The 22,954-nt window shown below is 40.3% G+C and overlaps 1 protein-coding gene across 3 annotated transcripts in view; it reads left to right on the forward strand.

Moving 5' to 3' along the window:
- Positions 1-22,954, forward strand: part of tmtc3 (transmembrane O-mannosyltransferase targeting cadherins 3) — a 40,771-nt gene that overhangs the window by 12,165 nt on the left and 5,652 nt on the right. For all 3 annotated transcript variants that reach the window (XM_031279928.2, XM_031279929.2, XM_031279930.2), the window contains 9 exons: positions 551-666; positions 1,931-2,103; positions 7,854-8,106; positions 11,300-11,448; positions 11,808-11,928; positions 12,091-12,202; positions 15,841-15,944; positions 19,635-19,804; positions 20,956-21,182. In XM_031279928.2, coding sequence (XP_031135788.1) covers positions 551-666; positions 1,931-2,103; positions 7,854-8,106; positions 11,300-11,448; positions 11,808-11,928; positions 12,091-12,202; positions 15,841-15,944; positions 19,635-19,804; positions 20,956-21,182 — 1,425 coding nt within the window. The remainder of the gene's footprint in view (positions 1-550; positions 667-1,930; positions 2,104-7,853; positions 8,107-11,299; positions 11,449-11,807; positions 11,929-12,090; positions 12,203-15,840; positions 15,945-19,634; positions 19,805-20,955; positions 21,183-22,954) is intronic.

The following is a 22,954-nucleotide window of genomic DNA, read 5'->3' on the forward strand; positions in this document are numbered from 1 at the left end:
CTGATAACCGATAATTTAAAAAAATGCTACTTTGACTCCGCTACAGCTCTGTGTCTGTCCCTCTGCTTCAGTTTCACTCACCCTTGAGTCTGACTTAATGTCCCACCCACAACACTATCTGACTATCTTTTACTGTGTATTAAGTTGAAAGTTTCTAAGTTATTAAATAATTGCTCAAAGCATTTAAATGAAGTTTTGTGTTGGAGTTTGTAACATTCCAAAATCTTAGTTTTGACTTAAAGATTTTAATTTTCTCTGTATGCATATCGGTTCCAAATATTAGTTATCGGTTTTATTAACTACTAATAATCGGTATCGGCCTTGAAATACCAGTATCGGTCAGTCACTCCATTAAACAAAGGATAAATGGCTTGTGTCCTCAAGGAAAGCAGTGGGAGGGCTGCATTGCAATAGGGTTTGGTGTATATAATTTGGATCAAGAAAATCTGTACCAAGAATTTGCCCGCTTTGTATAAAATGGACAAACCACTGTAAAAGGTTGTACATAGGTTGTCTGTTATTTGTGTATATTCCTTTTTTTGTTTTTCAGTTTGGGCTCCCATTGCTCTGACAGTTGTGTTAGTGGCTGCAGCAACACTGTGTAAGGAGCAGGGAATCACTGTCGTCGGCATCTGCTGTGTCCATGAAGTGTTTGTTGCACAAGGGGTAAGGCTCCGAAACTTGGTCACTCTTTGTTCCTATTGGTCACACACCTGCTACATCAAAGCATGGCTGGCTTTATACCAGAGAGCATTTTAAGCATAAATTGAAAGGGAGTGTTAAAAAGCAGTTGCCACCTGGATTTAGTTATGGTTAGATTAGGTATAGGTAGTATGTCAGACAGATAAATATTTCTAGCACTAAACGAGCCTTAATGGCATGACAACATTAAGTTTTGAAGGGGACCTATTACATAGTAATAGTATACTTGTATATTGTGTTTCTACTAGAACATGTTTACATACTTTAATGTTCAAAAAACTTTATTTTTCTCATATTGCCCATGACTGCTGCACCTGTATTTACCCTCTGTAATGGCCCTGACACACCAACCCGATAATCGGCCGTCCCCTGGAAATAACGAGTGGGATGAGTGACGAACGCCTCTCAAAATCTGACAAATCTTTTAAACTGACCTTTGTCTGAAATGAAGACAGATTCAGCAACTGTATGGCCTATTTCTCGCTTAAAATGTTTTCAGAAACACGTTTTAATGAACTATTTTTGTAAAATACAAGATTGTATTTCGAACAAGCCACCGTTACTATCGGCTGGAGAAGCCACACCCACGTGGCGCGTTGTCATTTCCGGTTTTCATTTTTTCTATTACGTCTCGCAGAATGTACGCTCAAGTCGGCGTCGCTTCGGTGCGTTCCAAGGCACTTTTTGGACCTCGGGGAGCCGACTGATCAGTCCGACTGTGTTTTCTGCCGACGGTCAGCCGTCGGGTTGGTGTGTCACGGGCTTTAAAGACTCTGTTGGACCACCTGTCTCTTTAAGCCCCCCTCCCGAAAAAACCCAGTCTGCTTCTCTGGCGTTAGCATGTAGCTACAGTACTTGTGGCAATAAAGACTGCAGTAATGTTAGCCAAAAAACGAGAGCCGAGAGTAGAAAACAACGCTGAAAGCGGAGCGTTCAGAACAGTTGGGAAATCTGGGGATTTATCTGAAATACGTTTACCTCATTAATTGAAGCTTTGGCCATGTTTAATGTGAAAATCATTGTAACATTATAGATATGACAGAAAATACGGAAGAACATTATAGTTTCCCTTTTAAATGTTTTACATCAAAAGCCTAAATCACAATGGGATAGTAATTTAAAGTATAAAAAACGTGAAATTTAAGTCTGAAAGTGTGTAGGAAGCCCTTACGCTATAATGTTGAGTTGACCCTTCCTTCCTGTGTTTCTCCTTTTGCTATTCTCTCAGTTTACCTTGCCCATGCTGTTGGACACCCTGCGGCGAGTATTGCAGGGTAAAGACGGTTTCCCCTACGCTGTCCTGCAAACTCTGCTAAAGCTCATTGTCCTCGTCATCAGCACCCTGCTGCTCGTCATCATCAGGGTCCAAGTCATCCAGTCTCAGCTTCCTGTCTTCACCAGGTAGGCAGCATTATCTTATCAGCTGTAACAAAAGGCTGATTAAACTGCATTTCATTCCTGCAACCCTAAAGCTATTTCTCCTCTATTGTCGAGTACATTGTTTTTTATTGGTGTATCAGGAATTCATTGTACAAATCAAAAACACTAAAAGTTTACTTTGCACAGTAATTGTTATTGATACGAACAGTTGCTTTTAGTGTTTTGTAGTTAAATCTTGGCCAGTATTTAAAAAGTCTAGCTCTGCAGCTGCTGTATCTTATCTGCACAAAAGGAAAGGACATTTGTAGAAAGTAAAGGGCAGTGGAATACAGTCAAAGTCGTGATTTGAATGCAAATGGATTGCAGGATTATATAAACACATTATACAAGTCTGGTTCTTTATTCATTTCAGATTACGTAATAGTTTACATAATGTCTTCTTATTTGATTAAAGTAGAAAATCTTCCCATGGCTTCTGACTTCCTGCTGCTGATGGGTGATATTTATAGGCCTACAACCTTTTTGTAGTGCATAAAGTTCTGCATTTAAAATAAATGATACATACTGTACATGCATTTGCATTGTACCTAAAGTGTAGCTCGAATTCCTTGATTTCAAAGGTTAGAAGCAATCAGTTGTGAAGAGTTCAATGAGACTTCTACCTAGTTAAATAATAAGGGTGTGAATCTTCACTGGTCCCACAATTCGATTACGATTATTCTGTCAAGGATTCAGATTGATTCGATATCCCGATGCGTCACCTCCTCAATATTATTATATATATTGCTACACATGGTTTTCATCAACAAATTTCAAGCTATACTGTATATGAACTCCCCTTTTTATTATATCTGCTCTTAAATTAATGTAGTGGAGTCTGAACACAACAAAAGGCAAAAACTAAAAAAGCAACGACAGGAAAATCATCAAGCCACATCAGTAGGCAATAATCGATTATAGTCTGTCACTGCATCTATGCAGAATCGTCTAGGCCCGCATCACAATGCATCAATGCAATGATTATTTCAACACCCCTATTAAATAAAGGACCTGAAAACAACTAAAAATATTCCCTGTAATCCTCGTGCATGACAGTGAATTTAAATAGAGAAAAGCTAGTGTGTTTTTTTAATATTTATGTTCCTCAAATGCTTTCTAATAAGTTAGGAGCATCATAGCATATATAATGTGGCTCCCTAACACATGCTGATGACAAATGTATTTGGCATGTGATATTTATGCTGTAATGGGATATTTATGGTGTTGGAGGTAACCGTGAGATTGTTATCAATTCTTTAAAATATCAATTATGTGTCTCAAACACTGTATGTTATGGACACAGTGCGCTTACAGAGAAACAAAAGTACAAACTTAACAGAATGACATGCAGGGGAATAACACAAAGTGGCAGTGATTTATCTGGGTGTCTTGTTCAGGGCTGCTATGGCTGCAGGCACCTGGTTTTTGCTAATAATAATAACTAATAATTTTTATTAATCCCCAGTGGGGAAATTACAATTTACACTCTGTTATTACAAACTACACACAGGCCTGCAATACACACACATGCTCAGGTCCTTATACATGCACAAATGGAGAGACGTCAGAGTGAGTGTGCTGCGACTGCTGGACAGGTGCCCTGAGCGGTTGGCGGGGTTTGGTGCCTTGCTCAAGGGCACCTTGGCAGTGTGATGAACTGGCATCTCTCATCAGCTACCAGGACATACTCCTCAACATTTCATATTCTTCAATATTAGTTTTATGTAGATACGAAGGACCTGCAGTTTACAAGCTGCTGTTTTTATTCAAAATATTAGTAAAAACCTTTTTTTGTTCACTGTTTTCAAACATTGTTAAAATAGTGTGCATGTCAAACCATGGACCAAATCAAACAAAAGTAATGAATTATTGCTAAGATTAAATTGCTGCTTTATTTACACTGAATTACCTACCTATAACTGCAAAAGCCAATTTTACATTAAAGTAAGTAACTTTAGCACTAAAGTAAATTGTAAAAAAATGTTTATAGTTCTATTTGATTAAGTCTGAACTTTTTTTTTTTTTTATCTGTACAGGATTCCACAACAAACTAATGGTACGCAATCTAATGGCATTTGATAACAGATAAAATTCCAGACAATTAGTCTAGATATGCTAATCCTTTAGCCGTAATCCTAAAGATGTCTCTAGATTGTCTGAAAGAATGTCTGGGATCAAGCCATAACAATACTGCTTATTTTCGTTATTACCATTCCAGTTGTGATTAGTTGCTAAAGAAGTGATTCTCTGAAACAAGTTTGGACTACTGCTGTACCGGAGCGGTTTAGATCAAATGCAGGCTGGAGTAAACACCAAAGGGAGATTATGAGTTAGGGATATGGAAATGTCACCGGCAGTTGTTTAGACATGTTCAGTGTGACTGCAGGATAAACATTTTTGAGCGCTGTCTTTTTAAAATCTTAAACCAAACGTTTTCATTGTCAGAGTCTTCACCAGATGGGTTACATATTTCTATATACATTTACTTATTTTTACTATGCTTTTATTAGTTGGTCGTCTGTCCATCTGACACTGGTGTAGAGTAAAATAAAACAGCTACTGGCCAGAAGGACAGAAAGTTTGAGTGGATATCCATTATGGAGTCAGTAGCACGTCAGCCCATCTGGGTGATGCAGTTGTTAACATGTTGCCTGTGTTTCCGTTCATTACAACAGTGAAGCAATGCCAACATGCCGTCCTTTTTTGACAAGGAACCACAGGCAGGTCTTCCAGCTCTGCCGTTTAATTTGCGCTGGCCATAGTGTGACTGACTAACACGACAATCCACCTGTTGTGCTAACCTCGGTACATGCAAGGGGGTAAGCGAGCTTCCACAACGCGTACCTCCTATGGAGCCATTTTGATGCTATCAAGCCATCACCTGCCGTTAGTATTCCATTGACTGCCATTCATCTTGGCGTCACTTTGACAGCGAATAACTTTACATCTGATGTGTTTAAAGACTCTATTTGTCCATTGTTTATTTCTAAAGAAACCAGACAATGTATAAAAGGCTCCATTACCTTGTACCTCACGTTATGGCTCCGTAGCAGACGTTTTTGTAAAAATAGGCTAACGATTGTGTCATAACCACGCGACTTACTGTCGCATAGTAGACAAATTACGGTACAGTCAGGAGAAGCTCGCAGGCAGTTTCGACTTACATTAGCTGTTTAAGTTTAATTACTAATGTTAACTAGCATTTTAGTTAGCAATAATTAGCCTGTGTCTATGTTATCTCCTAACCTTGGAGGCTGCACAGTAACGCTCATGTGCTCAAGTGCTTCTAATAGACTTCACTCGTCTCCGTGGAAATCTACGGCGTCGCTTTGTCCATTAATTTTACTGTCTATGGGTACGTGTTGCTAACGGCGTACAGCTAATATAAGTGTCCAGGCATAACTCATGATTGTGAACTTTGGTTCCACATTACGTGGATCAATCTACATAGAAATAATTTTTCAGTTGCATATCTTTCCTGAATATCGGCCAATAATGACCGGCGGCCGATCGATTGGGGCATCTCTAGATATGGACACATGGTGTGTATATATATATATATATATATATAACAGAGTGCCATTTGTGAAAAAAGCAGAGGGGGATTTGATAATGCAAAACAAAACATGCAAGAATTAAATCCCCCTTTAAATACCATATAGTGCCACTCGGCCAGCCATGCCAGAACGCGTATTTATGCACTTCAATACTCAATGGAAAATAATCTCAACAATCTCAATCTCTCGAAATAGCACAACATGGTGTCAACATAAAATACAATGCTTTCAAGCCGGGGAGCGGAGTTCACTTCGCGGCGAAAACACAATACTTTCACCCAGGAAACGCTCGTTCATTCCTCTGACGTCTCTCTTTTTTAATTAAAAATGAATTACTGGGCGCGCCAATCGCTGCGGCCTTCTGGAAGGCGTAGGGCAATGTGTTTTTGTCCCACCCACTACAATAGGGAAATGTGATTGGCTGATTCACCTGTCAACAACTAAACTAACACACTCACTCTGGACTTCTGTCCCTTTCATGAAGTCCTAACCAATGAGTGAGACAACAACAACTAAATCGGATCGGATAACTATTTTTTAAGGTTTTAGGACACAAAAAATTTCTGACGCAAGTTTAAGAAGTCCCTATGGGTTTCCTCTCGTGAAGACTACAGTTCAGGTTGTGCAAAATATAAAGAAAATGAAAATTTACATACAATGTAATGTGCTATATTTGATATATTGTAGACCTTAGTTTTTACTTCAAAATGTTTACATAGATCATGAAACACTGAGTCATATTTAATCAAATGATGTGCCTTTACATTCCACTGCTATCTGATATTCTTACTATTTAATTGTTAAGTTATGGCAGTTATTTTTTTTACCAAAAGTATTTGAGCTGTCTTGGCTGACATTTTTCCATACCATATTCCAGTTGTTCACAGAAATTAAGATAAAGACACAATGGGGAAAGATTTATGTATAGACATTTCAGATCAAGAGTGGAGAGAATCCTTAAAAGAAAATTTTAAAATAACGCAATCTAAATACTGGAAGGAATATGCCTGGAAAATAAGTCAAAGATATTTCATTACCAGAGATAGCAAAAGTACTCACTTCCCGTACTCAAGTAGAAGTATAGATACTTGTGTTAAATACTCTGGTAAAAGTAGAAGTACTGATTTAACTTCTTTACTCAAGTAAAAGTAACAAAGTACAAGCTTGGAAATTTACTTAAAGTATAAAAGTAAAAGTAGCCTTGCAAATGACAACCATTTGTGCAAAGCTACCTGGACCACATAAATGTTCTAGAGTGCAAGCTGAGAAACTTCAGTGGACATGGAAAAAAGGCTCTTTATATGCCATTGCCTACATTTTAAATGGATGTCTGCCAATAGGCCTAAAACATCACATATATGATTATTGTGACAGGGACTCCAGGTTAATAAGACACACACACACACACACACACACGCACACACACATGCACACACACAAGACTAATCAGATCCAATCTATGTCTTCCTTTTAATTTTGCTCAGTTTACATGACAGCAGACAGAGTTCCACTCTCAAATACCTGACGCTGAAGTGTTTCCTTGCAGATATAATGTGAAACTATAATAATAATAATAATAAATTTTATTTATATAACGCTTTACATGGTACTCAAAGAAACTTTACAGTAAAACCAGCACATATAGCACATTAAAAACAGATAAGCAATAAAACAACACATAAAACAAGCATATTAAAAGCAATTAAAAACAATAAAACCAGTAACGATCAGGTGAGAAGTATAAGACTATTGTATGTGGAAAGCTAATCTGAAGAGGTGTGTTTTGAATGTGTTCTGGTCAGTACAGTCACGGATGTGTATGGGTAGGGAGTTCCAGAGGGAGGGGGCTGCAATGGTCAAAGCTCTGTCACCCCAGGTACGGTGCGTGGTCCTGAGTGGTGGGGAGAGGAGGTGGGGGGACCAAAAAAGAAATTATGGAAAAATAGTGTTCCTAAACGGGTTAGCAGGAACATGTAGAAAAGAAAAGAGGCTGTTTCATTTTCTTCTGCAGTCTTAGCTTTTTCCTCACAAACATCATTCCAGTATACCATATTACTAGGAGTGGTTCAAAACCGTTACACCCTACATACTACACACTTTTTTTTTATCAACTCCTGCTGTACCAATCTAATGTTTTATTGGTCAGATTAACTTTTATTCTGTCTTCTTTTGTAGATTTGATAACCCGGCAGCAGTCAGCCCCACTCCCACTCGACAACTGACTTTCAACTACCTACTTTCTGTGAATGCATGGCTTTTGCTGAATCCCTCTGAGCTCTGCTGCGACTGGACTATGGGCACCATTCCTCTGGTGGAGTCACTCCTAGACCTCCGTAACCTGGCCACCCTGGTGTTCTACACTTTTCTGGGCCTGCTAGTTTACCATAGCCTGCGCTACAGACACAGCTCTGCCAAGTCTGTTATCATGGTGAGAGGAAGCTTGGCCTGATTATTGAAATGCATTTTGATGCTCCATAAACCCAAAGCTGTGACCTCATTACATCAGTATTACTGCACCAAACAAATTGTTTTAAATTTTGTTGTGAATTTTGATTTACTGGGTGGGCTAAGGTGGATGAGTGGTGGAAAGAGATAGACAGGATAGAGGAGGAAAATAAAAAAGAAAGGAGACACTGAAATTACTGAGAAGAAATTGAAGAGCTAGAAAAGTTAAAAACCAAAAGCCAGGATCTGGCTATTGATTTTATAACAGTCACCAATATGGAGATAAACCAGGCTCTTCGTCAGTCCAGAGTGAACCCTATGGTTTCAGCAGTTGATGTAAAACGAGAGAAAATGCTGGAGCAATATCCTTGCTGCCACCGTGCAATTAAAACACACCAGTCTAGAGTCAAACACCCCTGTACCAACAAAGAGTAGTGCTAATAAAATGGATCACTACTTTAACAATTGCGCAATTGACAGTAATATCCAGATAAATGTTAATAATCACCCCAACCTTTAAGCATGCTTTCCACTGCATCTGTGCGTTGCTGCGTGAATAATAAATAAATAAATCCAAAAACATATTTTTTTTTATTTAGCAAACCGAGGAAATAAAATTATAAAAATAGGCAATATCAGTCAGCACAAAGGAAAAGGGTTAAAATATAAGCTCTTACTTGAGTGAGTAGTCATTAACAAATTAGCATCTGTTGTGCAACAGGCACATGGCTCTCTTACTTGAAGGTCAGGAAACTTCCTCTCAGTATTGCTCTTAGCTTAAGTTTAGAAAAGGGGGCCACAAATCAACACAAAATAAACTGAATAATGACCTTTGCAGTGTTTATTCTGGTTTGCTAACAGCAGTTGAAATATGTTGCATAACAATATCATACCATTAGCTACACGACACGCATGAACTTGTTTTAGACAACAGTTGCTGCGGAGGCCTGCTCTGAAGTGCCTTTTCTACCTGGCTGCAGGCTGTGCAATAATTCTTATTTTTATTAGCAATTATTTTTCTTGAGCAATGATTTCTTGATTTTTATATTTTTTAATTCAGATCAAAGCTGAAAAAAATGTATACACAGTAACAGTGATTGACTCAGTCCATGTCCCTAATTTGCCTCAACTGAAGAGGGATTTTCAATGTCTGTGTGGAATGCTTCCTTTCATTCTGTTTTACCCAATGAAGGTCTAAGGACTGAAACGTTTTTACAGTTAAAGCTTTAGTGCATAACTTTTTGATACTAATGAACGTCCGTTACATTCAAGCCATTGACAAATGAGTTGCTACAAAGCTTATTAAGACTATCAGCTCCACACAACTCTCTCTGTATTTCTCAGTATGGCTGTGTTCAGAAGATTGTGTCGTCCGGCAACTTTCGCGCACAGAAATTTCACTGGAGTGAAGATAATTACCTCTTCCGAAGAGTCCATCATGTTTTTTTAATCCTCCGTGTCCTCCTTGGCTACTAGCAATTGCGTGGGGGAGGGGTGGGGGCGCGTGCGGAGGCTTGTATCATGTGGACGGGCCGACAGTTTTATTGTCATTACTTAGAATTCCTCATGGGGGCGAGAGAAACTACGCACTATAGCTAAGTTAAGTTTATTGCATGTAAATAGGACAGTGTGCAGGGTTTTTGATCCCCTCACCTTAACATCACCTTCAGTTTGGTTATGCTGCAGTATTTTGTTAGACATTGTTATAGTACACAACGGGATGGTTTAAGAGCACAGGACAAATTTGTAAAGATCAAGTATTTACTACCAACATCAAATGGTCCATCTGTTAAAGAGCAGTAAGCAGCCACACAGGCACCAACTCTCTCTTTTGTATGGGTGGGAGAAAACAACCAACACGCTGGTCCACATACTGTATATTTTAAAAATACAAGTAATAAGATACCCAAGTATATATTATAAGTAATACAAATACAGGTCATTATTTTGCCTACTCGCCACTTTCCAGTATCCCATATATTAGTCTCGCTTTGCCAGACCCTCCTCCAAAGCGCACTGGAGGAAAATGTGCCCTGGTTTATTGGCATTTCTTTAAACCAATCACAATCGTCTTGGGCGGTGCTAAGCACCGGAGAAAAGCCGCAGTGCTGCTGCAAAATAGGCTCGGAAGGAACTTGTTTTGGTGGAACAAGTGTACATTTAAAAGTTGTTTTAGTCGTGCAACAGAAAACTCAGATTGGACAGATCGTCTAGCTAGCTGTCTGGATTTACCCTGCAGAGATCTGAGGAGCAGTTAACCAGAGTCCTCAGAAATCCACCGGAGATTAAAATACCAACACAAAGGAAGCCCAAGGTAACGGACAGCCAGCCTAAATGAGTGAAATCCAGCGGATTTTCCGGCGGCAACGGAGCAATCCCGAAAGTGGAACATCAAGGATATAGACTACCCATATATCAACTGTGTAACTCCCACAACAAGACCCTATTTAACAACCAGATCACTTCATTAAACATTATTTCGTTTGATTGCACTGATGCTATATTTAAAAACTGACTAACCCTCAGACTCCTGCCTATGCAGGAGTATGAACAACCTACACTATCATATCTCTTGGCATCAGCTCATTTCACACATGCTGAGATGGATAGATTTTAGCCTGCAGCCCTTGCTTTATATCTGATTTTACCACTGAAACATCAGTTGGTTTCCATGTAGGTGCTTATTGTAAAGTCAACTTTTTAGAAGCTGAGTCTAGGACTGCAACTAGTTATTATTTTGATTATTGATTCACATATAGAATAGTTTCATTTGATCGATTTAATCATTTTGAAAAAAAAGCGCCCAAAGGAAAGGAAAAAAGGAGCCAAGGTGACATCTTGAAATTGCTTGTTTTGTCCGACCCACACATATAATTTATTTAGTCAAGTATTACGTAAAAACAACATCATTAAATCCTCACATTAAAGAAGCTTGAACCTTTTTTGTTAGAAAAATTACTGAAATTGTTCATTAGATTTTCAAAGTAGTTGCCGATTAATTATCTGTCGACCAACAAATCGTTGTCGTTTCAGCCTGAGTGAATATATTTTTAATATTTTCTTCATGTTTGTTACATGTTTAAGCAAGATCTCTGAACGTGACTATGTAGTTACAAGTGCCCTAAAAATAATATGGCTAATATGGACTGAAATAATTATTTTGCTTTCTCCTTCAGGCCCTGTCTTTTATCGTCCTGCCCTTTATTCCTGCGTCCAACCTCTTCTTCCCTGTGGGGTTTGTTGTGGCAGAGAGGGTACTTTATGTGCCCAGCATGGGCTTCTGTGTTCTTGTTGCACATGGATTCAAGATTGTCTCACATAAAGGGTGAGTGCTTGTCCAAAATGATGTTACGGCCTTGAATATAATCTATTATGCAAATCAACAAAACATATCGCTCACGCCTGTGTGCCTCAGGAAAACATCAATAACAGAACGTGTAATTTCTAATGTTGTGAGCTAGTTTTCACTAGAACTAACTAACTGTTACTCTAATGTTGATTGGCTGCAATCCTGCCCTTTATTTTTCTAAAAGAGGTGCAGACATTGTTGCATATGTACCAAGCCATAGCTATTGATTTAAAGACAAAATGATCAGGTTTGCTGAAATGTTAAATGTCAGCAATTTGGTTTGTTGCATTACCAAAGCAATATAATTTGAAACTCTTTACATTGTCCTTTTGTAGACACTTGAAGAAGATTTCCTGGTTGATAATTGGGGTGCTTTTAACTACACACGCAATGAAAACTTTCAACAGGAATTGGGACTGGGAGTCAGAATATACTCTATTCACCTCTGCCCTGAAGGTAAGCTGGAAAGAGCATGAAGGCAGCGTTGCCAGTGAATCTTGGCTGTTTCCCAATGTTAAAACAAATCTTTAATCAACTTGTGATAAAAGGCCTGATTAAACAGTAACAGATGACTAGTGATAATGGATCAGTCTTTTCTTAAATTGTCTGCCGCTTCAGGTCAACAAGAACAATGCCAAGTTGTGGAATAATGTTGGCCACGCTCTAGAGAACCAAAACAATTATGCAAAGGCACTGCAGTATTTTCTCCAGGCCACTCGCGTCCAACCAGGTAAGAAACATAACTTACAATATTTTGAAATTTGTCAGTTAAATGTGGGGATATTGTGAGATCTTCTATAATGTTTTGTTTTTAGTGGGATACACAGTGTACTGATGTTATCAAAAACCTGTGACACAAACATGTTTTTACTCTCCGTTGATAAACTGTACCAGTTCTTTGCAAGAAACAAGCCGACAAGGGGCTAGACCAAATAACAGAAACACCTACAACACAGTAGCCCTGCTGTAAAATAGTAATTTTGTGAACCTTTTACATCATTACATTACATTACATGTCATTTAGCTGACGCTTTTATCCAAAGCGACATACAATTAAGTGCTTTCAACCCTGAAGGTTCAAACTCCAGACAACAAGTAGTAAGTGCAGGTACATTAGCTTTAAATAAGCAAAGCTACAAAGAGCCATATGAAAGTGCAGGTTCAAGTTTTTTTTTTTTTTTTATGTTTATCTGAGGTGTAGTCGGAAGAGATGTGTTTTTAGCCTTCTGCGGAAGATGCATGGGCTTTTGGCCATCCTGATGTCAATAAGGAGCTCATTCCATCATTTAGGAGCCAGGACAGCAAACTGTCAGGATTTCGTTGAGTGATTAGTTCTCCCTCGCTGTGAGGGGGCAGCAAGCAGGTTGGCTGATGCAGAGCGAAGTGGGCGGGTTGGGGTATATGGTTTGACCATGGAAGGAAGAAGGTCAGGAGCAATAGACTGGAGAAGGTGAGAAGGGATAGGATCAAGGGGGCAGGTGGTTGGGCGGGCGGAGGTAATCAAAGTAAGAATTTGATTTGGAGATAGAGGGGTGAAGGAGGAAAGAATACTGGGTGTGATGGATGGAAAGATAATTTCAGTAAGTGTGGTGGAGAATGAAGAGCGTATGTCATCTATCTTTTTTACAAAGTAGTTGACAAAGTGGGTTGATAGGAGGGAGGACGGAGGAAGTGGACTGGGGGAATCTAGGTTAGAGAAGATGGAAAAAAAGCTTTTTGGGGTTGGAGAAAGGATTACATTTTGGTTTGATAAAAGGCGCTTTTTGCTGCAGAAAAAGAGGCAGCGAAGGAGGAAAGAAGAGACTGATAGGTAAGCAGATCATCTGGGTGTTTAGATTTCCGCCATTTCCTTTCCGCTGCCCGTATAGTTGATCTTTCAGCACGCACTGAGTCAGATAACCACGGAGCTGGGGAGGACTTGCGAGCCTGCCGTGAAGTAAGAGGGCAGAGAGAGTCAAGAGAGGAGGATAGAGTAGAGAGGAGAGTGTCTGTGGCAGCGTTGGGAGACATGAGTAAGAAAGAGTCAGAGTCAGGGTTGATAAAGTACATAACGCCAGAGAAGGAGAGAGTGAACGGATGTTACGGCGGACAGGTATAGTGTCTCTTGAGATATGGTTGTGAGCTTGGGAGAGAGTAAGAGATGAAGAAATGGTCTGAGGTATGGAGTGGAGTAACAGTGAGGTTGGATGTAGAGCAGTTTCTGGTGAAGATGAGATCTAGGTGGTTGCCAGCTTTGTGAGTGGGAGAGAGTGAGAGGGCAAAAGAAGAGAGAAGGTGTAAAAAGGCAGCTGACTTCTCTGTCTGGATGTTGAAGTTGCCCAGACGTACCAGCGGAGGGCCATTTTCAGGGATGTTTGAAAGGAGGACATCCAGCTCCTCCAAAAACTCTTCCAGAGGACCTGGTGGGCGGTAGATAACAACAATGACTAGTTGTACAGGATGCGTTATGGTAACAGCATGAAGTTCAAAAGAGAGTGGAGTGAACTGTTGCAATGGGTAGAGAGAAAATCTCCACTTGGGGTTAATGAGTAGGCCTGTCCCCTCGCCTCTCCCAGAGGGTCTGGGTGTGTGGGTGAAAGAGTAGGCGGAAGAGAGAGATTTTTGATGCAAACGCACGTTTTGCATCGTTTGGGCCGATTGTCCAAACAAATTCTGTAAACGCACTGCCTGAAAACGCACTTTTTTGAAACCTGCTCCCAGGGTGAAGAAATTCGAAAATGGCTCCCTTTTGGCTTCGTTTGGACGGCGAAATTGCATACGTGTGTATCAATGATGTCATCGCCACACCCCTCGACCTCTAACGTTATGTAGCTAACGTTAAACATCGCTAAAGTAACTGACGCTCCAGCAGGGACGTAACGTTAACGTTAGCTGCTATGGTTAGCTGTTTATAAAGTGGAAGTAGACAACTTATCAACTAGCTAGCTAATCTGTCTGCTTATCAACTCCTTGAACGGATTATAGTAACTTTTAGCACGGCTTATTGTAGAAAGGCTACCGCAAGAAAAACGTGTAGATTATCAAAAAGACATTGGATCATTTTTGTTTGTTTGACTGCCGATGTTAGCTAGCAGCGTTGGCGCGCTAACGTTAGCTCTGCTAGCTAGCGCGCTGCAATCATGTTCGATGGCAGACAGAATTGCAAAATAAAAAGCAATCCAACAGCACATTATACAATGTAAACAAAGAAACGTTTTCTTGCGGCTGCCTTTATAAAATGAGCAGTGGCGAAAGTTATAGTCTATCATGTTATGATCGGGAGTGACTGAAGACTATGCTCTTCTTCTCCATTTTTTTGTGAATTTCTGTAGCAGAAACAGCGCCACCTATAGGCCTGGAATATGAATTAGCGTGTTGAGTCTTTTATAAATGGATCCGTTTGGACGCACATTTCTTTTTTTACACCGTTCCAGGGAAGACTGGGAAAGAAAAGATCGTTTTGGTACGTGTGGACGTGGCCTCAGTCAGTCAGTCACTTTAAGAATAACCACTACATTTTGCCAATCCAGTAGTGAGTTTCCTCAGAGGTCAAATGCACTCTTTTCTTGAGAAGCTTATAGCAGTAATAGATGTTTGGTAATCACTGCCTGCATTGTTGCTGCATCAGTCACTGTAAAATTGTGCAATGCAACAAGGGAAATTACAATTACTTAACAACACTGTTGGTGGCACCTGACCAACCAACTGCCAACTTTATGCGTTAGAGTAGCACAATTGTCTGTAGGGAAAAGGACAGAGACACACTCAAACACACACATGCATTTTTATTAACTTTTGCTACTCGGAACGTTACTTTGTCACTTTTTCACTCTGTATGTTATGTTTTCCTATGGTCCACAATTGAACAAAAAGAAAATGGACAGGAAAAGTCAAAAAAATAGGAGGCTATAAGACGTAAATGCCTTTTCCAGCATTTCTGTTTTGCTTCATAGCAGAGTTTTCAGGAAGCCTGTCGTCTGCTGAACAGCTCAACAGTTTTGCCGGGTTCACCACCCAAGAGTGTTTCCCCAAGATTAACGGTGTAAACACATTAACCCGATAAGGATTTCCTGCTATGCTAATCATCAGTTCTGTCCTATCTGAACCCTTTTAACACTTCACTTTTTTAATTGTTTCCCAGACGGATTTTCTTTGCTTCTTCTGAAAGTTGCCTGAAAGTACATCAATATGTTTGTTTTTTTTCTCATTATGTGTACTTAGTTTAGCATTTGTAGAATGTTACAACAAAGCAACGTGGGAGATACATGTAAAAATACTTTAGAAATAAACAGGGTCAGGTGAGAAATAAATTGACTTAATAGGAATACAGAGATAATGCATATTTCAGCCTGTAGTTGATTTCTTATACTCCATGCAATGTTTCTACAGATGACATTGGTGCTCACATGAATGTTGGAAGAACCTACAAGAACTTGAACAAGTCCAAAGAGGCAGAAGAGGCCTACTTGCTTGCCAAATCCCTCATGCCACAGGTATCTCATCATGTCACATACCGTGTGCACAAATGTTTGAAACATGTTGCATGGAGCTAAGCGAAAGTCCAGACAAAAAGATGTATTCATTCAGCACTCACCCACACACCTCTTGGATCCTTGCTTGTACAATTTGCAGCATTTCTGATGTAACTACATAATATTATTGTGTGTCTTTCTCTCGAAAGCCTCACCTGTCAGTGTTCAAATGAAGCATGCTTTTTTTGTTCTCGTTTTCAAGTTGAAGCAGATCAACTGGAAACATGCCAGGGCAAACTGCAATTGAATGCCAAGAGCTGACTCTGCCTATTTATTTTTTAATCCAAGAGCCAGCTCCCTCCTGGTTCACCCAACTGACTAAATGTTAACAGTTCTCTGCCCCGTGATTACGTTGTTTTTCTGACGCGTTCACATGGTCAGCATGCGTGTTCTTCTTCTTCTGTTATATTGCCGTTTGGCATAACAACTTGTTGCATGACTCCCACCAACTGTTGCAGTTGCTGTAGAGCATCAGGTGTGTGAAGACATGGAGGCCACAATAACAAAAGATTTGCTGCTGTTTTCTTATACGAGCATAGAAACAGCACATGGACAGGTGTTTGTGTTATCTGCAGGACAACGGACGGGAAAGGACACTGATAAGGTGTTTTTTTATACATGGGCCTATTTATGAATAATTTGAAACATGTTATGTCTGTGTATGTTTCTTGGCAGAGGCATTTGTCCACAATAAACAGTTTATTGTCATTGAAATACACTAGCTCAAAAAAATAAAGGGAACACTTAAACAACACAATGTAAGTCCAAGTCAGTCACACTTCTGTGAAATCAAACTGCCCACTTAGGAAGCAACACTGATTGACAATCAGTTTCACATGCTGTTGTGCAAATGAAATAGACAACAGGTGGAAATTATAGGCAATTAGCAAGACACCCCCAATAAAGGAGTGGTTCTTCAGGTGGTGACCACAGACCACTTCTCAGTTCCTGGCTGATGTTTTGGTCACTTTTGAATGCTGTCGGTGCTTTCACTCTAGTGGTAGCATGAGACGGAGTCTACAACCCACACAAGTGGCTCATAGTGCAGCTCATCCAGGATGGCACATCAATGTGAGCTGTGGCAAGAAGGTTTGCTGTGTCTGTCAGCGTAGTGTCCAGAGCATGGAGGCGCTACCAGGAGACAGGCCAGTACATCAGGAGACGTGGAGGAGGCCGTAGGAGGGCAACAACCCAGCAGCAGGACCGCTACCTCTGCCTTTGTGCAAGGAGGAGCAGGAGGAGCACAGCCAGAGCCCTGCAAAATGACCTCCAGCAGGCCACAAATGTGCATGTGTCTGCTCAAACGGTCAGAAACAGACTCCATGAGGGTGGTATGAGGGCCCGATGTCCACAGGTGGGGGTTGTGCTTACAGCCCAACACCGTGTAGGACGTTTGGCATTTGCCAGAGAACACCAAGATTGGCAAATTCACCACTGGCGCCCTGTGCTCTTCACAGATGAAAGCAGGTTCACACTGAGCACATGTGACAGACGTGACAGAGTCTGGAGACGCCGTGGAGAACATTCTGCTGCCTGCAACATCCTCCAGCATGACCGGTTTGGAGGTGGGTCAGTAATGGTGTGGGGTGGCATTTCTTTGGGGGGGCCGCACAGCCCTCCATGTGCTCGCCAGAGGTAGTCTGACTGCCATTAGGTACCGAGATGAGATCCTCAGACCTCCTCCTAATGCAAGACAATGCTAGACCTCATGTGGCTGGAGTGTGTCAGCAGTTCTACAAGAGGAAGGCATTGATGCTATGGACTGGCCCGCCCGTTCCCCAGACCTGAATCCAATTGAGCACATCTGGGACATCATGTCTCACTCCATCCACCGATGCCACGTTGCACCACAGACTGTCCAGGAGTTGGCGGACGCTTTAGTCCAGGTCTGGGAGGAGATCCCTCAGGAGACCATCCGCCACCTCATCAGGAGCATGCCCAGGCGTTGTAGGGAGGTCATACAGGCACATGGAGGCCACACACACTACTGAGCCTCATTTTGACTTGTTTTAAGGACATTACATCAAAGTTGGATCATCCTGTAGTGTGGTTTTCCACTTTAACTTTGAGTGTGACTCCAAATTCAGACCTCCATGGGTTGATAAATTTGATGTTCATTGATCATTTTTGTGTGAGTTTGTTGTCAGCACATTCAACTAGGGCTGAACGATTTTTGAAAATAATCTAATTGCGATTATTTTCCCAAATATTGCGATTCGATTATTTTTTTAAGCTCTTTGTCTTCTGTATTATTCAAAGAATAATATAATAATTTATAGTATGAACACACAATTACACACTAGACAGTTAAATAAGTAAAAATATAGTATATATATATATATATATATATATATATATATATATATATATATATATATACACACACACACTGTAATTTTTTACAGTGCACAGAGAGGAGCTGCCTCCAGCCCCTCCCCCTCGTGAAGTTGCGTGCTGCCGTGTGCACTTGTTCAGAGAGGCTATCGTTGCGTTAGCTAGTTGCTGGTGTTCTTGCCGTGGGATTAACTGTACTAATAAAACTGTTGAAACACCACGGCCACGTTGCTGTGAAAGCTCCCTGAACGTCATTTATCAGTCTGATTGTTACCCCTCTCAGTAGCAGCTCCTCCACTCCATATCTTTATAACGGAGCTAACCGCTAACCGGAGCTAACCGCTAATCAGAGCTAATCGTTGCCAACCGAGCCTTGAGTTCTGTGTGCCTGTATCCATTAACTGCATGTATAGACTCAAGCCCGAATAAAACCCTTCATTTTATTAAAATGGCTGTAAAAGTTTTAAACTACAACTCAGAGTTGTTTGAATGACAGAAATCAGCTCAAGGTACGGTGTAGCGTTAGCGTGCTAGTTGATGCTTTCTCTGCAGAGTGCAGACTGATTTGCTCTCGCGAGTCATGTGACCAAATCGCAGCCTTTGCGATTAGGAAATCGCGTTTTAACATATCGCGATATTATCGCAAATGCAATTAATCGTTCAGCCCTACATTCAACTATATAAAGAAAAAAGTATTTAATAAGATTATTTCATTCATTCAGATCTAGGATGTTATTTTAGTGTTCCCTTTATTTTTTTGAGCAGTGTATGTTCAGTGAATCAAAGTTACCTACATCAAACGTCAGTTGTCAACAACATGTCACCAACTGGGAAACTCTGTTAGCAAAATTTATCCCGAGTTTCCCACCTCTGATTTCCACAGGAAGAGATGTGAATGATGACGTTTTCACTCGGAAAAAAAACGCAGCATTGAGCCGTGTTGACAGCTGACAGCAACTTTACTTTTAAAGCTATAGTGCGTAGTTTCTGTCACCCCAATGGGGAATTCTAAGTAATGACAACAAAATTGTCAGTGCAGCCACATGACACAAACCTTTAGTGATCGCGCTCCACCCCCGCCCCTCCTCCACGCAGTTGCTAGTAGCCAAGGAGGACACGGAGGATTAAAAAAATATGATGGACTTTCCAGCTCATTATTCAACTAAATATTGCACATTCGATTAATCGCGGCCTTCGCGATTAGCATTCTTTCAAATCAATTTGAAAACAATTAATCGTTCAGCCCTAGACAGATTGTCATCAAACATGTTGTGGATGACTTTCCAATCAATGCCTTCTCTGTTGACCACTCATCAGGTTATTCCTGGTAAGAAGTATGCGACACGTGTGGCCCCTAACCATCTCAACGTTTATATAAACTTGGCGAATCTGATCAGAGCCAACGAATCAAGACTGGAGGAGGCTGACCAGCTCTACCGACAAGCAATCAGCATGAGACCAGACTTCAAACAAGCCTACATCAGCAGGCAAGACTTAACTTTGTATCCATCAGATGTCAGTATTTGAGCATGATTTATCAACCTTAAAACGCATAACAGGACATACAACAATTTTAAATGTTGTTCATTTTGTTTTAACTGTGTAGTACCACAACATTTTATCTTTTCTTTTTTTAAATCATTTGTTAACTAACCTTTCAACAGTTTGTCTTAAATGGGCTTTTTTGTTTTTGTCCATATGTATATTCTGACCTCTGGAGTCACATATTAGGCAGATCTACAGTGCTGTCAGTAATTTTTTGGACAGTGACACATTTTTGTTGTGTTGGCTTTCTTCTCGAGCACACTGAATCTCCATTTTCACTCAAGTGAACATGCACTGCCATTCAGACTCAAATATCACTTATTGCATATACTTGTTTGCTTGATTTGACCTCATCCACTGTATGGACAACTCATTGATAGCTAGTAACAGTGTGTAGTGTTTGTACGTAAATCAGGTAAGGTGTAAGGTGCTGTTTTGTTACAGTTCTACATAAGTGAGGAAGTTAATCTTTGGAAATGAATTCCAAGTAACTATTGTAGTTTAACTGTTCCATTACTAGTCACTACTTAATAACATGTTTGATTAAACAAAAAAAACAAATGTGCATAACATCCTTTTAGGCTTCTTATTTATTGTTTCATTAGCAAGCGGTCCCTCTGGAATAAAATCCCAATTCTAACCATAACCGAAAGTACACTGACATGCACAGCTCCATCTGCAACCGACCACCAATGGACCAGGATTTGTTTTTATCCACATCAATCCCCATTATCCATTGGAGGGAAAAGGTTCCAAAATATAATATTCAATACCCTCTTTAGATCTCAGATTCTAGATCCCTTTCTACTTTGTAATTAAGGTCTGTAATAAGTGCTACAGTGTCTCTAGATCCTTGTTTCTAGTTATCACTTGCACCCAAGAATGACAAAAATGCTGCCTACACTGCTTGTCTGGGCTTTCTGGTATTTAGGGGAAGTGGACTTTGATTGCCAAAGAAAAAATAGGAATTATATTGAATATGTTATACTGTAAATCACCAATCCTGTAAAATATATAATTGCCGTGCTTTGACTCCTGATCCATTTTAAAAAAACTTTTACATTTTTAATTTATCTAATTTTATTTGTCTCAGAGGGGAGCTGCTTCTGAAGATGAACAAGCTCACAGAAGCCCGGGACGCCTACCTCCGAGCCTTGGAGCTTGACCCCACCAACGCTGACTTGTGGTACAACCTGGCCATCGTCAACATTGAGATGAAGGACCCATCAGAAGCCCTAAAGAACTTCAACCACGCCCTGGAGCTAAACCCACGTCACAAGTTGGCGCTCTTCAACTCAGCACTTCTCATGCAGGAGTCTGGTGAGTGAGCAGGGTCCCCGCGGGTCCTTAAAAAGTCTTAAATAAAATGTTCGATTTTTAAGGTCTGAAAATGTCTTAAAATCGGGAATTTACAATAAGGAGGTCTTAAATTTCATGTGTGACCGAGTCCGACTCATCATCCTTTTTTTTTTTTTTTTCCTCAACCGCAATTTCACCAGCGCACCATCTGGGGGCAGCACTTCGATCTATGTGGGTGCAACCTGCATCATTCCATAGGTAACTGACGAGTAGGTGATTGATAAATGCGTTGTGTTGATGGTTCACCACCACGGCATTTTGGTTGAAGCGAAATCGCAAGCATGGCATTCTCAATGGCAAAACACTGCTACAACACACACGAGTTCACCATAATCTACAAAAGAACTACTTACATGTCCCTGTTCTGCAAGTATTCCACGCAAAGTTGGAAGTGCGCCCTCGTTTAGAAGAAGTCTCCCGGCTAATCCTGCCTTGTACTGACAGAAGTTAGAGAAACAGCTAGCTGATGTGATCTTACCTAGCTACTGCGCATGTGCGACTCCCAACAAAGATGGTACAGAAGTGAGAGGTCTCACTCTGTAGCTAAAACAGAGAGCTCAGCTCAACACACAGGGTGAAAAGAGGAGCTGCAGCAATGTGCAGTACAACTAAAATATGGTGTTTTTTGAAAATTAAACCATATAAACCTATTCTGGTACAACCTCAAAATACAATTATGAACCTGAAAATGAGCATAATATGGGCGCTTTAAAGCACCAATAATACCCTATAATATCGCCACAATATCGACATTGAGGTATTGGGACAAGAATATCGCGATATCTGATTTTCTCCATATCGCCCAGCCCTACATAGAGCTCGATTCACACATGAAAGCAGAGAAGCATAAGAAGTATGTGTCGTCGCAGGCAAGTAGTTTGCCCATAAGTATCTTCTCATCTACACAGCCAACCATGTCAGGGTCAGTGATGGGAGTAACGCATTACAAAAGTTATCACAGTAATGTATTCCTTTTTAGTAACGCATTACTAATACAATTTCGGTAATATTATACCCGTTACAATCTCAGTAACGCGAGTTACAACACATTTAACCCAACATTTAGTGGCGTTTTTTTTTTTTTGGAATTCACCAACACCGCGAAACATTTCGGCACAGGAAAAATAAAGTCTGCATGTGTTATTTTCTGTTGCTGGATTCGATGGTTGAGATGACTGCAGAGACAGATACATTTGCGAGATGGACATTATTTTCAGGAGTTATTATGCTGCGTTGAAGCGAGCTGTCCTGTCAGTGTTCCCATGGTCAGAGCCAGAACCAGAGACGGTAGGCTAGGGACATCTGTGTCCTGTCAGTGCCGACAGCAATGTGCCCGAGCGACAGACAGATAACAAACATGTCAGGAATTAATGTTTAGTCTTGCTACGCGTAATATCATTACATTTTATCAGCGGTGGAAAGTAACTATACCGTAGGCTACTTCGATTCAATTAAGGTTCTCTTACTTATTAGGCTACTTCTACTCCACCACAATTCAGAGTCAAGTAGGCTATTGTACGTTTTACTTCACTATTTATTTTATAGCTTTAGTTACTTTGCTGCTTCAGATTAATAATACAAAATAATATGAATAAATTATGATGTATTAAAGTGGATAAAGATGAGACTTTGTTGATCCCGTGGTGAAATTCACAATAGCTACCTGCCAAGTCATACCTTTGCTATAATTTTGGTGAAAGTAACTCAAAAGTAACGCAAAAGTAGTGTAAAGC

This window comes from Sander lucioperca, chromosome 7 (genome assembly GCF_008315115.2).
Source record: "Sander lucioperca isolate FBNREF2018 chromosome 7, SLUC_FBN_1.2, whole genome shotgun sequence".
Lineage (NCBI taxonomy): Eukaryota > Metazoa > Chordata > Actinopteri > Perciformes > Percidae > Sander > Sander lucioperca.